General features: G+C 43.0%; 1 protein-coding gene across 2 annotated transcripts; it reads right to left on the minus strand.

Moving 5' to 3' along the window:
• Positions 1-9,653: 9,653 nt before the first annotated feature.
• LOC120669757 (probable cellulose synthase A catalytic subunit 3 [UDP-forming]) lies at positions 9,654-15,588 on the minus strand. Of its 2 annotated transcripts, XM_039949612.1 has the most exons (14): positions 14,972-15,588; positions 14,680-14,875; positions 14,369-14,571; positions 14,167-14,269; positions 13,918-14,080; positions 13,211-13,477; positions 12,787-13,132; positions 12,552-12,689; positions 12,321-12,446; positions 12,016-12,228; positions 11,626-11,920; positions 11,338-11,534; positions 10,904-11,254; positions 9,654-10,818 (listed from the first exon to the last, which is right to left on the minus strand). In XM_039949612.1, the coding sequence occupies exons 1-14, from the start codon at positions 15,050-15,052 to the stop codon at positions 10,234-10,236; spliced, it is 3,264 nt and encodes a 1,087-aa protein (XP_039805546.1). In that variant the 5' UTR covers positions 15,053-15,588; the 3' UTR covers positions 9,654-10,233. The 2 variants fall into 2 exon arrangements, with proteins under 2 accessions (XP_039805546.1, XP_039805540.1); XM_039949606.1 differs by having other exon boundaries at positions 14,369-14,875; positions 14,972-15,359.
• Positions 15,589-16,245: the final 657 nt, after the last annotated feature.

Below are 16,245 nucleotides of genomic sequence, written 5' to 3' on the forward strand. Positions count from 1 at the left end.
ATCACAGTCGACTTCATATCGGCATCGTACTTGTTTAGTTTTTGGGTAACACTAATAGTAGGACGTCTGATAGAAACAAAATATCAGACAGCCTACTCATCCAGTACCAGTATTGTAGTGGAAATTTTTTGCACATAATTTTGTTATGATAGGTATGAGCTGATGTTGCAGCGCCGTAAGGCACTCCAATCTCAATGATAGATGTTGTGGTGTACTTCTCACATGATTTTTTTTTGTTGCGACAGACATACATGTTGCAGCAAGAGTTGATTACTAATATTATAGTGAGCATTTTAGTTGATTATTGATGTTGCAATAGTTGTTTTAAAGTTGTTCCACGGTCCATATGTGATGTTGTAGTTGCTATTTTTAATATGTTTGTGATGTGAGATGTTGCACGAGCCGTTTTAGGATGTTGCATAAATTTATTCTAGATGTTTCAATAGTTGATTTGCCATGTTGCACATTTTAATATAATCAACTAATTATATCTGATCAAGAATTCAATTGCATTTCATTTTTCTTTTCCAAGACATATCACTTTGCAAAAAAAAAAGCCAACGAGGCGTAACCTGGGCGCCAACTCAATGACCTGGTCACAATGATGTGATATTGGCACGTTCCTGTCCCAGTGTCCAATTGAAAGAATAATAAGAATTCTTCCCGCGAGAACAGGTCCATGAAAAAAAAACTGGTAATCAGTTGGGTACTACTCTCTTGTCATTCATGATAGCATAGTCACAAAATGACCTCTCAAAAAAAAAGGTGCAAAATGATTATGGTGGATACTCTTCATCTGGTCTTGCTCAAGCTTGAAAACTTGTTCACGGATCTTCTCTTGCAATTATATAGACGAACTATTTGTTGTTTTTTCAATTCATACAGCATGTTCCTATACCACAAGTTGCCCTCCAAAATTCATGGTATTTTTTTCAATGGAGGCAAATGTGGTATATGACCATGTATAAGGTGGGATATATGCTCTAGCATGCATGCCCATATAGGAAAACAAAAGATGTCATTGGTGCCACCAATTCAATATATTTTCTTAGCATAAGGATCCCGTTAAAGTATATATATATGATTGAGCATGGTCCTTGTCCAATACTAGATCTAACTTTCATCTAGATTTTACTGGCAGATTGTTGATCGAAAATCAGATTCCTAACGTTTGTCCCATTCATTTATGTGTCTGTTCAGTATCATTTTTTGTTCTTTTCTCGTTTACTGATACATTATAAAAAAATCAGATTTCTAACCCTAGAGAGTGTTCAAATCAGATTTCTAACCCTAGAGAGTGTTCATAAGTTTATTTTCTTGAATGCAAATAGATAGTTGCACATCATTATATTAGTAAGAAAGGAGTCCACAAGCAATGAATTATACACACACAGGCACACACGCAGTTCATAAGTTTCTTTGAGCAAGAATTATGGCATGTTAATCTGAGTGGGCATGTACATTACTAACTTGCACCAATTTTGGTGGCACATATATAGTTAATAGCTAGATTGACATGCCATGTGGGCCTAGCTATATCAAGATGTTAAACTGAAGTAATAGTAAAAAAAAATGTTGGCTCCTTCTGCTATGCTCAAAACAGCTAGCATCGCACCAATGAATCGAATCAAATTAGAAAAATAAAACACATCCTATTTTAAAGTCACATAAAATTTTTCTTCATCACACTGGTCTTTCAAGCACTATACAATACTTTCTGTTTTAGAAATTCACTTGTTTTACAATTTCAGTGTATTTATTTGATTGATTTACCTAAGAGATTGACACGTTGTGCTACAGTGGTTCGTAGTTTCAACAAAAAAAATCAAAATAGCAAATTGATAAAAAAAATAATTGGATTATAGTTTACAAGTTTATAATTATTTCAAGGAACAAGGTCAAAAGGTAGTAACTACTAGGGAAATTTGTATGCAGCACACTCTGAAAGAGTGGTTTTGTGTGGAGCACACCGTGAAAGTTTATTTTGTCTCCAACACACCGTGAATTTGTGATTTTGTCTCCAACACACCACGCCAAGTATAATAATTATTTTTATCTGAGCGATGATGAGTCGCACGGCCGTGGCGTCCCCGACATCCATGGCGAGGCGGAGCAAGTAGCTGAAGAACACAAGGAGGCGGATGGCCAGCGCGGCGGAGATCTGGACAACCGGCGATGCAACCGTGGGCACGGCGCGGAGCGCTCTAGATGACCGGCTCGGCAGCGGCTAGCACGATTAGCGCAGAGGCAGCCTGTGCAGCGCAAGCAGTGGAGGCAGCTTGGCTCAGCCCGAGCTAGGAGAGAGAGATTGGAGAGGGAGGCAGAATGGAGTTCATCGCAGAAGATAAGATTATATGGTTTTTTGCAAATAATTGTCAACATGGCACCATGTGGCATGCCACGTCGGCTTTTGTTGCTTGCGTGACACATTTGGGACATCAGATTGAGCACTTAACATAGTTTAGGGATCTAGATGAACAATTTGAGAGTTTAGTGACCTAAGTGAAACTTTGCGACAAGTTTAAGGAACTAGAGTGCAATTTACTCTTTCTAATAAAGTAGCTGCCACTATTACTATGCTGCATGCATTGGTACGGTATTATCGTACCAAGTCAATGTCCTGGTCTTCCTGGAATTTATCATGAATGCAACCCCACTAAAAACGATGTGGACATCGAACCAACCTAATAAGTAATCAGTGTGGACATGAAACGAATAACTATCCCACAGTCAGAAGAAAGACTCCTTTGAGATGTTGATAGATGCAGACAGAGGAGCGTGGTACTGTCAACTGCTCACTCCTGTCTCCATCCCGAAATATAAGACATAGTTGAAGGGTTCAAAATTTATCACCAAGTATAAAGCACATTAGGAACAACGAACAGTTGTCCATTGGCATTGACTCCTTGGGTGCTTCCATCCCAGACAACAAACTCACACTAGAATAGCGAATCTACGCTAGAGCATCTCAACTTCTGGTCTCTGCAGCCGAGTGAGCTAACCACTAGCCATAGTCGAGCGAACTAACGAGCTACGAGCATTTTGTCCAGCGCCCTAGTTGCAGACACCCTAAGGTTATGAGCAGGGGCAGAACTAGGCCCCTTTTTAGGGATCAGATGATCCTGGCGATTTCATGAAAATTCAGTGGAAAATCACTTGATGACCTGGCAACGTATTCGACTGGCTTTGCCCCCTGATTATGAGGTATTAATTAAGGGGATCATCAGAAGACGACGAATGCTCGTCTGTTTGTTTCAGTTCAACATCGTGGACACATGGATGGTTAGATCGGGCTCGAAAGCTGCTATAATCAGGTACCCGTGAATATAAGAAGACGTGGTGCGCTCTGGTGGGAGATTTATTAGAAGAAGCGACTGAAGCTAATTGGTGGGCCTCTCTTTTACAGATACTATAGCGTTGTTGTTTTACAAAACTTCACGTGAAATTTAGCGCATGTGTTGGATTGGCATGCTAAGTTTACCACAACTAACCTTTAGCAGTAATCCTAGTTTAATTTCCTTTCTTGATTAAGAAGAAATTTCAACCTTGAACATTTAGGATGAATGTCTACAGCCTAGGTCTTACAAATTAATCCAGCATTTAAGCTGTCAACACACACTTAACAGAGACAAGGACTAGTTTAATTAATTTCTTAATCTCTGTATGTGGTTGGTGTTGCACCGTACCTTTGTTCATTTCTAGTCACTTGGCCCAATTGACATAATTTCTTGCCAAGCTTTTCCTAATTATTAGGTGATCAATTTTCTTATAAGAGATGCATGTGTAAATTAGCCCTATTGTGATATGTGTACCTGTGCGTATACCAGACTGGCCACTGAACATATGTGGTCTGCAACTGGCTGTCCAAAACATAAAATGTAAAAAGCCAAAGTGCTAATATGTCTAGCAGCAAACTAGCCTCCGCGGTGATCTTTTTTCTTTTCAGTATCTCTCTTTTTTCCATTATTTTTTTCTTTTCAGAATATCTCTTTTTTATATATTTCTTTTAAATATCTCTATTTTTTCCAATATCCTTTTTGCCATCTCATGGCTTCTTTATTTTATTTCTTTTGAATCTCTCTCTTTTCTTTATTTTTTTCTCATGGCATTTTTTTCAGAGTACATTTTTCCTTTTTTTTCTCAATATATACTTTTTTCCCGCTCATAGTATTTTTCTTCACCACACGCGGAGGCAAGCAAACCTGTCTTCTCTAACTTGTTGATAAGCTAGCTAACCAACCGCAGACTTGACTACTAATATTTGTGAAAGCAATCCAGCCTGGCACCCGGAACAGCAGGTCACCCGCGGGCTGACATAAAACTTTCTGGGCCTGTTCGGCCATTCCGAAGAATTGGGCCGGTCCATGTTTTTGCCAGCAAGCGCGCGCGCACCCACATAACGGAACGCAAGAAAACAGGCCGTGTAGTCAGTTTCGGCCCTACACACGCACACCGCAAACGATGGGTAAAAGAAGGACGGGGTAGGCGTCCGGTCCGGTCCGGCTCACCGCTCACGGCGCTGGATCTGGCTGCCAAGGAGGCCGAAAAGATCCGAGTCGGAGAGGTGGATTGAGCCTCACGGGCGCGGGTGGTTTCTTATTTTTATATTTTTTATTTATTTTTTTACAAAAATATATTTTCGATTTGGAAATTTACAGAAATATACCCCGGCCGCCCGGCCGCTCCGCTGCCGGGACCTGGCCGACCGGCAGCCGGGCGGCAGGGGCTTATCCGCAAAAAAAAGACGACAAAAAATTGCAAACAGGCCCCTGGGGATCGGTCGCCGGCCGCCCGGCAGCGGGGCGGCCGGCCCCCCACCCCTATATAAGGTGTTGGCTGCCCCCTCACCCCCTCATTTGTTTTACTAAAAATCCAGGAAAAAAAAGAGGGAGGGAGAGGCAAAGCGGCGAAGCCCTGTCGGATTTTCAAGCAGGCGACTTTACGTAACTAAAATTTTCTACATTTTATAAATAGATTATGTTGTAATTATTTTTTTGAAACAGTAGATTAGCAATCAGTACAATTATTGTTATGAGTGATTAGTGGTACATTTAAATGCAGTTACTTGTAGTGATTAGCATTGATATAGTACATTTAGTGTTAGATTTAGTATTAGAAAATACTAGAAAATTATTAGAGATGTATTAGAAAGCCTTAAAAATTGGAAGATAATATTATAAAATTTTAGAAAATGTTAGAAAATTATAGAAAATGTTAGAAAAAATTTTAGAAAATGTTAGAAAATAGTTTAGCAATCAGTTTAATTATTATTATTAGTGATTAGTGGTACATTTAGGTGTAGTTACTGATAATGATTCGTGTTGATATAGTATATTAGCAATCTGATTGCCCACTTGTGATTGCCAGGGCTCAACACCATGGCATCCTCAGGATCCACCTACATTCCATGGAATAAGGTTACGGAAACAGTCCCCCGGAAACAGCCCCCCAAGGAGTCCGGTGCCTATGTGTTTTTGCGGATCCTTGTGCAAACTAATGAAATCAAGGGTTTTGGGGAATGACTTTGGCAAGAGATTCTTCATGTGCGAGAATTACGAGTACGACCCGCCCAAGCATTACGGCAAGGACCGAGCAAAAGTACTACAAAACACTATCAGAGTTTGTCACTTTCAGATCTAGTAATGACTTCTAACATAATTTGGGGGAAAGACTCCACCGCCTCTATGTGATTTCGTGCAGTGGTTAGACGCCGAGTAATCTCAGCAGGATAAGGACCACGTGGAGCGTCAAGCAAGGTGGGCTGCACAAAGGTGGCAACGAATGCTGCATGAAGAACAGATGGAGGAGAAGCGCAAGAAAAACCAGGAAGAGATTCAGAAGAGGATTGCAGAAGTGGAACGTCAGAAGGCAGAGTAACGTGAAGCTGATAAGGAGAGGAAGCGAGAGAGGGCCCGCCGTGCTAAGGAAGCAGTGTCTGAAGCTATTAGGAAGGGAAAATATCATCGGTGCACTCAGTAAAGCATCACCATGTAATCCCGGCATTTTACATTTCCTAAGGCATGTTAGGTTTACTCACAACACGAGGTTATCGTGTTGCACATGCCATGTTTTTCATTGTTCAAGTATCTAGTAGTACGAACGCCTTAAGCCTCTGCTTTGTAATCGTAGCATTGTTTACAAAACTGTATTGCAAACCGAAAATTTATGATTCGTAACTACTCTTCTATTTTCAGTACACTACATTCAGTGAGCAATATAATTGAACCAACCTACACATTTAGATCTACAACCAAGAAATCTTACTACATAAATACCTTCATAATATTACATGCTACAATCTGTTGCAAATACATATCCATACATAACGAAATGTAATTATGATATATAGGTCGGAATACATATCCATACATATAGTTCAAATACATATGGACACATAACGAAATCTAGACGCAACGGGCTCCAAAATCCGGAGGCAATCCATCGGTGGGATTTCCAGAAGGTCCAACCTCAGCACCAGCATTATCTTCTTGCATTTTATGGCACTTCTTGTAAGTGTGATCATCTGCTCCACACAGGTTGCATCTTTTTTTCTTCTTTCCTGCCTCAGACTCATCCATTCCGTTACGGATACGAAGTGTCTGCCATCGACCTACCCCTCTCCTAACATCTGGATTGGGAATGTACATTGGAGAGATATTTGGTGTAGTGAATGATCCCAGACTGCCTATGCCATATATCTCATGGCCCCAAGTGCGCACATCGGTTTCTTTTCTATAATATTGTGAAACAAAAACCCCAGGATCCAACCCAGATTCTGAACATTCCGCAATGACATGGGAGCATGGTAAGTGAAGAAGTTATGGCTTCTTGCATCTGCAAAAAAACCTTGCCTTCCGGCGTTATCAAGCAATCCTGAACGACTCTTTGTCTGCGGACACCCTGCCCTGTCCTGTCCTTGCATGAAACCTCAAACCTTTGATCCTTTGTGCCCATAGAGACCACTCTGTGATATTGAGCCTTTTCAATCTTTTCTTTCATGTAGTTAGTGACCCTATTACAAAAAGTCACACCTGGATCATTAAGTAAGACAGCAGCTGCCTGGTACCGCTCTCTGAAGTACCTTATGTATCCGTACATGATGAATTCAACTATGCCAACAAGAGGAAATCCACGAACATGACGCATTACCATATTGTAACACTCTGTGTGGTTGGTTGTCTCGATCCCATATCGACGACCACCAGTGTCGTATAGAATTGACCACTTCTCCTTAGGTGCATCCTTAATCCACTATGTGAAAGGTCCGCCACCGGAACGTCTCCGGCTGGAGGTTGAGGCATGTTCCTTTAGCAGCTCGGCGCATATGTTATCTAGCACCTGCCACAATGCATCAAACTTCCGCTGCTGATTCTGAGTGCACAATCTCTTGAACAAATTCATAAGTTCCTTATTATTGAAGCGCTCATAAAAATTTGCACCCTTATGCCTTATGCACCACCTACTCACAACATCTGGCCATAGAGGAGGCTGTTCTTGATTTCCTTCATGTAGTTGCCTTATTGCTGCTAGAAGACCAGCATGTCTATCACTGATGAGGCAAACATCAGGCCTTCCAGCAACAATGTGAATCTTCACACGTTCAAGGAACCAGTACCAGCTCTCTGTGTTCTCATTCTCAACAAAAACAAAGACGATGGGAACCACCTATTTGTTGCAATCAACTCCAATCGCTGTCAGTATTGTCCCCTTATATCTTCCTGTCAAGAATGTGCCGTCAATACATAGAACAGGAAGACAATATATAAATGCCCTCACACATGCACCAAGGCAGAAGAAAGCACGAAGCAGAAACCCAGGTCCCCCATTTAAACTCGGTACAATGTAGGTATCAGCCGCGCTTACAGGATTTCTCTGCACAATTGCTGACAGCATGTGAGGCAGGTTATCATATGATGCTTCATATGTGCCAAATCTCATCTCAAACACCTTTTATTTTGCCCGCCAAGCTTTTGCATAACTGATTTTGTATTGAAAACGATCGTCGATGTCCCTAATTATCAATTTTGGCTCATAATCAATTTTGTCCAGAATCACCCCATACATCTTCTTGGCAACGAAAGTGGATGTGATGTTACGGTGAGTTTGAGCAACAGCAGTTAATCTATATGTATGTGGTGTAATAATTGAACACTCCCAGTGTGTCTTGTACTTGCCCTTGTAGGCATGTACTCGCCATGTACAATCGCCATTGACACACTTCACCTCATATTATTTGCTGCTAGACTTCACAACTCTGAATTTCTTCCTCAACGATATAGCTCAAAGCTTCACAGTATCTTTCATAGCTTCAATGCTAGGATACTTTGCCCCCTGCACAACCTCATTCTCTCTGTATTCGTACTCATTACTCCTAATATCCTGTATCACTGGATTTCCAAAACCTTTGCCTCGCCATTCACCTAGCAACGGGTAGTCTTCATCGTCTGATGAGTCCCCACATTCTTCCATCATTCGAGCCTCTTGTTCTTCATTCTGTACAGCTTCCACTATTCCAGGTATCCGCTCCCCTCATCAACTAAACCTTGCGGCTCAGGTTGAATGACATGCACGTTCTGATCTTCTTTTTCTCCTACCTAATCAGCTATACCTTGCGGCTCAGGTTCTGTGACATGCATGTTCTGATCTTCATTTTCTTGTTGCACTGCTTGGTTCATATGAGATTATGTACTTGTTGATCCTTCACCGAAATGGGCTGCCTTCTGGTGAATCTGAATTAGCATTGCAAGAGGCCACCCGCGGTCAAGAGCTGCTTGCATGTAAGTCCGTCATTCTTCGGTGTTTGCTATAAGCATCAACTCCCAGAAATCCCCTTCAATTTCCCAATTTGTCACAGTCTGAACGGTTAGGAAATGAGTCTTTGAATTCACATTGAATATCTCGTGAAGCCATTTGCGTATGGAACCAAAACTCCTCTCTAAGGGTTTATCTATTCCGCACTTCTCTTCATTCAAAAGCTGATAGATCTACTCCATACGCATCATGAGAAATATATCCGTCACCATAATGAACTTGAAAACGAAGCTTGCTCGACATATCTGGACACACAATAATGATATTAAATTGATTGCTAATCTACTGTTTCAACAAAAATAATTACAACAAAAATAATTGCTCGATATATCTAGACACACAATCATGCTATTTATAAATCGTAGAAGAATTTTGGTTACCTGCAGTCGCCGGCTCGAAAATCCGGCAGGGCTTCGCCTCTCTCCCTCCCTCTCTTTTTTCTTAGTTTCTGGAATTTTAGTGATGCAAATGAGGGGTGGGAGACCAGACAACTCTTATATAAGGGTGGGAGAGCCGGTCGCCCAGCAGCCGGGCGGCCAGGCCGGCCACCCAGCTGCCGGGTGGGGGCCGGCCGCCCCGCTGCCGAGCGACTGGCCCCCAGGGACCTGTCTGCAATTTTTCGTCTTTTTTTTACGGATAAACCCCTGCCGCCCGGCTGCCCGGTCCCGGCGGCCGGGATATATTCTTGTAAATTTCCAAATCAAAAATATATTTTTGTAAAAAACAAAAATATAAAATATAAAAACCGCCGGGCACGGAGCGCCGGCCTGGGCGGACGAGTTCAGCGACAGCTGCTGAAGCCTAAGGAACTGCAGAGATCCCGGCAGGCAATATAACAATACTGTTCGTAATCGAGTCACATTCATCCTTGCAACCTTTCTTCTATGATATGACCAAAATGTCAAAACTGCCACCATTACAGTACACGAACAAAAGAAAAAACGAGCCTTTACAGTTTACACACTTTTAACTATACGAACTAATAAACACTAATATTCTGTTTTACTAGTAGAGACGAACTTCAATGGGCAGGCCTACACGACTCGCCGCATAAATACTGTGCATGTTGCTCTTTTCCACTGGCAGAACCATCCCGGCCTGCCTTATTCAGACCCAAGTTTGTACACGGGAGCAGTGCAGAATCAGACACCTTGCTCTTCGGCTCTCACCCGATCAATTTTGCGCCCAAGTAATAAAGAATGCTGAACAATCAAACACTTTGCATATGTTGTATTCCACGGCCCAACTGCACAATGATTGCCGCAGCCTCCATTCTCCCCAGTATGTCTCAAGGCTAGAGGCTGAGCGGCCACCATGGATCAAAAGAAACAAGACATTTCATGTCTCTATCTACAGAGGGGACATTGTAGATTGTTTTTTTTTTCAAGCATTCGGTGCTGGGGGAGCTGATATGCTGACCTCCTAGTTGCAATCCAAACCACACTCCTCAAGAAGCGGGCCATCGTTCTTTGCTAGGAAAGGATCGATCCGGACCCAGAGGAGTGAGAAGATTGAAGCCAGCAGAATGGACCAGACAATGACAATTGTTGGTGTCCTGTTTTGCCTTCCAACCAAACCTTTGAGGAACGGATACAGATGGACAATCACCCAGAATGCAAAGAAGAGCTTCCCAAACAGAGGGCCCCATGATTCATATCCGTTGTTGATTGCATTTGAAACACCAGCAACCACACCAATGAAGTTCAACAAGAGCAGAGTGGTGGGAGGTATTAATAAGGTTGTCCACTTGAATGTATATAGCTCTGAGAACTCTTCATCGTCACCACCCTTTGATGTCACAGTGAAGCTTGTATCCACACCAGCTATGACCTTGAGAAGTCCTTGGAACACAGCAAAAAGGTGCGAGGACACACCTCCAATAACCCAAAACTGCTCATTCCTCCACCAATCATCAATGCCAACACCACTCCATCTCATTTCTAAGATGCTCGTAGCAAAGATGCAGATAAAAAGTGACATGAACCAGAGGCTGGCAACATTGTTTAGCTGCAGCAGATGAAACAGTAATGGTAAGGTTCATGTATTCCACAGTTCCATACTATACAAAAAATATAGTGGAATAAGCATTTACCTCTGGAGTAATAAATTTTCCCGTCAGCAAACAGATGGCAGGCAATGTACAGTAAGCCAACAGAGGAATAGACGTCCAAGGATATACGATGGAGTTGATGTAGGAAAATCTTTCCAAAAATTTCAAACCACCACCATACCCATACCAAAGAGGGCAATGGTTGCTGAAGAAAATTTCAATAGACCCAAGAGCCCATCGAAGAACCTGGTGAAGACGATCTGAAAGATTCAGAGGTGCAGAACCTTTGAATGCAGGTCGTTTAGGTATGCAGTAAATGGACCGCCAACCATGACAATGCATCTTGAAGCCAGTTAGAATATCTTCTGTGACTGATCCATAGATCCAGCCAATCTGAAAAAAAAATTATATGATTTACTTTGTAATGTATGTTTTGACTCATCAGCCAATAACAACCACAAAGCTCTAGACTTTACCTCTTTTCCCCAGTCAGTCTTGTCTTCATAACCACAACTGATGACATGTATGGCTTCTTTCAAAAGAGAAGCTGGACTTGCACTCTTCAAGGTCCCACCATTCTCAAGAAGTGTGGACGTGACAAAAACAGAAGACTGACCAAATTTCTTTTCTAATTTTTGTTGATTTACAATACCAGCCTTTTCATTTTCAGCACCTAAAGGATACAGTGTAAGGTTAGATATGCAATTGCAATGAAGATGTAGTTCTAAGAATAACTCAAGTGTTTCTTCAAAGTTCATGGTTACCTGGAGCACCTTCATCAATCTCACCAAGAGCATATGCAGGGGATTGATTTTCTTCTTTCTTGAAAAATAATAATTTTTTCTTCTTGTCTGTTTTAGGTTTAGTGGTCTTCTTCTTGTGCTTTCTGTTACCACAGCAGCAACAGCAAAAGCACCACTTTGGCCAGCAATTGCAAGTCCTTGATGGTGGCTTTTTCGATTTAGGGGCATCATAACCATATAGTGCCTGCCTTCTAAATACACATCCAGTACCGACATAGATTGGGCCTTGAATACCATCCAAACCTTTCATATTGATCTGCACAGCACAAATTTTAGCATTTTAAAAAAAATCATCAAGGGAGATGCATCTTGTATAAAACAGATCTCAGATATCTGAATGCCAAATCTTACATCGAAAAAGACGACATTCCTGTTAGCATATCGATCATGACGATCAATCCCATCAAATCTTTGAGGGAACTGCACATAGCACACCTTCTTTCCCAATAAAGGATCCATCATAAAACACATTGCTTCCTTTATAGCCTTGCTGTTGTTGATGTAGTGATCACAATCCAAGTTCAACAAATAGGGAGCATTTGTTAGTACAGCAGAGACTCTGACCTGCGATACAGACAAATAAATACAATTAAAATACAATTGCACCCCACAAGTTATAGAAGACAGATAAATAAATGATTCGAGGTAATAATTACCAATGCGTTCATAGCACCAGCTTTCTTATGATGGTTATAGCCTGGTCGTTTTTCTCTTGAAACATAAACCAATCGTGGTAGCTCATTTCCCTCGCAATCAAGACCTCCACTTTGGCCAAGGAAGACCTATTTGTACAGAAAAATTCAACTTTTTTAAAAGTATCAAGAAAAATAAATACAGTCATAGCATGCCTTGATAAGTATTTCATAGCAACAAACAATAAGGCTTACCTGAATCATTCCAGGATGATCACGAACATTGTTTCCAGGCCAGGGGGTCCCATCTTGCATTGTCCATCCTTCTTCAGGAACTTTCTGGGCTTTAGCAACCAATGCATTGATTCTGACCTTGAATTCCTCATACTCTCTCTGGAAAAAATATCAAAGCTTACTTTCCTAGTTTATCAACATACTCCTAGAAAGAGGTACCAAAGCAGCATACTAATAAAGAGGATAAATAAGGCACCTTCATCGCTCTCCTCTCCCCAACAAAGCTCGCCGCCACCTTATCTTTCAAGTAGTCTATTTTCTGTTGGAAGTACCACTCTGGAGCACGAGGTTCAATATTGAACCTTTTGCAGAAAGGAACCCATTTCTTTGCAAATTCGGATGTTTCAGACAACGCTTCAAATGTTAGCATTGCAGCACCATCATCAGAAACATAGCAAGAAACCTTATCAACTGGATAATCCACCGCAAGGATAGATAGAACAGTATTTGCTGTGACCAAAGGAGGTTCCTTTAATGGATCGACTGTACTGACAAAGAAATCAATTGGAGCAAGTCGAGATTGCTGGCCTTCCTTGTCGAACCTATCCCCAGACAAGCAATTAGTCAAATAACAACACGAAGAAGAAGGCAAATATTACTAGACAGCAACAGCAACCAACCTCAATGACAGCCGGTCTAAGTATGTCTCTCTCTCAATAGGGAACCATTTCGGGAATTGATCAAGGATCCAAGACATGGCAAACCAAATTTCACAGATAACAGATATGAGCCACAAAGCAAATGCATCATTCACCGGATGCATCAGTCGATAGTGGAAGAAGAACCCCAAAACCACAAGCCGAATAATGATAATCATCCTATATGGATTAATCTGGCTTGATGGAATTGGAATTTTCCTGGACAATGGTTGTCTTGCTTCATCCATTCTGGTAAAGAAAGAAAAAAATCAGCTAACATTAGTACTTGGGTCTAGTAGCAAATAGCAAAACAGGAGTGAAGATCTGGTTCGTTAAATACCCAATGGAATGTGACGTGCAGTAAAAGACACAAGCAGACAAACGCATTAAAAATTCACAGAGCACATACTATACTGACCAAACATGCACTACCAACCTTCATTAATGTAAACAAATGTAAAACTGAAAAACACAAATTCATCAGTTTCTTTCAATTTACTAAGGAAATTGATAGAGTTACTTCTATTGTTGTGCTGTGTCGATGACAATTATGACAAGAAAGAAAATGATGTCCTGAACTGAGCACAGATCATGGAAACTAAGTTGGACAAATACATGCAACCAAATAGCATACTGCATAGCTTTAGAGAGGCACAAAACAGAGGTCAAACAAGCTTTGAGAGTCATACAGTGGAAGATCGTCATCACCACCATCATCACCACCTCCATCATTCCTCATCTGGTGCATCCTCTCCTGCTTCTGCTTCCAGCTCTCCATCCTCTCCTTCCAAGCAACACTACCATATCCATACGCAGCAAGATCCTTGGATGGGTCCATGGACCTTGATTGGACTGCAAACACAAGGACCATTAACTGATTGTGTTCAGAACACCATCATCGCAACTGAATTGTAGTTGATGATCATCCAAACACGCACCAGGTAAACTGGGATCGGCGTATGGAAGTGGGTGGATCCTCTTGCCCCCACCGCCCATGAAAGACGGGACCAGCGCGTGCTGCTCCGGGGGGATGTCATCCACCTGCAAGCGCACCGGAAACAAGGCATTGAGCAACCGGTACAACAAGCGTACGATGATTCAGGTTAACAAAGTATCAGTGACGCTCTGATTTAGCAGTACCATCTGGCCGTTGGTGAGGAGGGGAACATTGGGGTTCAGCTGGAAAGGCTGCTGGACGCCGTTAAGGTCACCTCCACGGCCGTAGGTCATGTGGCCGTGGAGTGACTCGGCGCCATACTGCGACTCAGTGCCGTCCCAGTTGAACTCGTTCTCCAGGTCGTCGACGCCGTCCTCTTCCTCATCCCCGGGCACGCGCGCGCAGCCTGCAAAATGGAAACTCAGCGAGGCAATCGAAGCTAAACAGTGGAGGATTCGCCGCCGGCCGGAGATGCATTTCGGTGGGGCGGGGTTGCCGGGTTGGGGGCACGCACCCTTGAGGCGCTTGTAGCGGGTCTTGCACTGGGGGCAGTTCTGCGTCCCCTCCCGGCGCTCGTACTCGTAGCAGTCCCGGCAGACGGGGAAGGCGCACTCGTTGCAGGCCACGAAGGGCTCCCCGCCGGGGCCGAGTCCGACGTCGTCGCCGCAAATCTGGCACACCTGCCCGTTCGGCTGCCGCAGCGGCTTCGGCTGCAGACACACACACACCCAAAAAAAATCGGAGGAAAAAACATCAGCAACCGTAACGCTCGCTCGCCAGCCGGGGGAATCGAAGCGCGCGCGTACCCCGGGATCGCCGTCGCGGCGGATGACGACGAGCTCGTTGCGGTTGTGGGAGCCGGCCACCAGCCCGGCGCTCGCCTCCATCGCCTCCTCCTCCTCCCCCTCCGCCGCCGCCGCGGCCGACGCTGGCGCAGGACACTTGCTCCTCTCGCTCTAGCAGCGGATCCTCATCCGCGCGGTTCCCACCAGGCTCCGCGCCGCGCCGAGGAAGAGGAAGACGACGAGGAGGGAAATGCGTGCCAGCGGCGGCGGCAGCGTCGGTGGGAGGGGGGGATTAGCGAGCGGGGGATTTTTAAAGGAAAAATTGGGGAGGGGAGCAGAGGAAGGGCGGGGCAGTGTCGGTGGGAGTAGAGAAAAAAAACAGTGGGGGCCGAAAAAGAAAAGGAAAAGACGGCCGAGGAAAGGGCCGCGCCAACTAACGAGGGTTGAAACAAATGGGGAGGTAATTTTGGCAACAACGGGCTGAAGAAAAAAGAATTAAAAGCGTGACGCGTCACAAAACACAGCTGTCATGCTTTTTTTTTTTTGAACCGTGGCCATGGGCCATGGCGCATTGAAATGGCGAGAGGTGGTGGTCAATCTAGGGAATGGGAACCAGCCAGGAGAAAGAGATGGGTGTCAAATTTCAAGAGAGGGGATGGAGGGTTTTATATATCCCTAAGCCTTCCATGTTTTATGTATTGTTCATGGGGAGGTAAATAGGTCAAGGGGGTGTTGGATCAAAATTAAAATACTTATAAATAGACTTATATTGTTTATGTATTTTTTTTATTAATCTGTGTCTATACCCAACGGCTTGACGATATATCTAAAAAATATTATTAGCTACGATAATGAATGTCGGACAAAATAGTAGTCAGCGCTAGCGTCAAGATATGAAACAGTCGAAAAAGGCACTACTGCTAGCAGTCCATATTTATTACAAAATCCATTTCTTGCAAAAATTTCACTGCCGAACTAAGATTGAATGTCGTGTGACTATTAACTCTGCGCAGAGAGACATTGCATATACATGTTGCAATGAAAATGCTAGACATTTATCAGATGTTCACAAACTATTGCTCGATCTTCTCGACCCATGCCCTAATCCCAATGGTTCTTAGGTGGCGATGGCAAACAAAATAGTAGTCAACGCTAGCACCAAAATACGAAGACAGACGGGAAAACAATACCACTGCGGCCATATTTATTAGATACTATTTGTTGTGAAATAATCATTGATGATCAAAGATTTAATCTTATTGATTCATTCTCCATACCTCAAAGAAACGTCTAGA

The sequence above is a fragment of the Panicum virgatum genome, chromosome 2K, assembly GCF_016808335.1.
Source record: "Panicum virgatum strain AP13 chromosome 2K, P.virgatum_v5, whole genome shotgun sequence".
NCBI lineage: Eukaryota > Viridiplantae > Streptophyta > Magnoliopsida > Poales > Poaceae > Panicum > Panicum virgatum.

Excerpts from the sequence above, each read along its gene's own strand:
- LOC120669757 (XM_039949606.1), bottom strand. The coding sequence starts at position 15,052 with ATGGAGGCGAGCGCCGGGCTGGTGGCCGGCTCCCACAACCGCAACGAG. Across the intron at positions 12,690-12,786 it reads GGGAGAGGAGAGCGATGAAG|AGAGAGTATGAGGAATTCAA; the intron begins GTGCCTTATTTA and ends TATTTTTTCCAG. Across the intron at positions 11,535-11,625 it reads GATTGATGAAGGTGCTCCAG|GTGCTGAAAATGAAAAGGCT; the intron begins GTAACCATGAAC and ends TGTATCCTTTAG.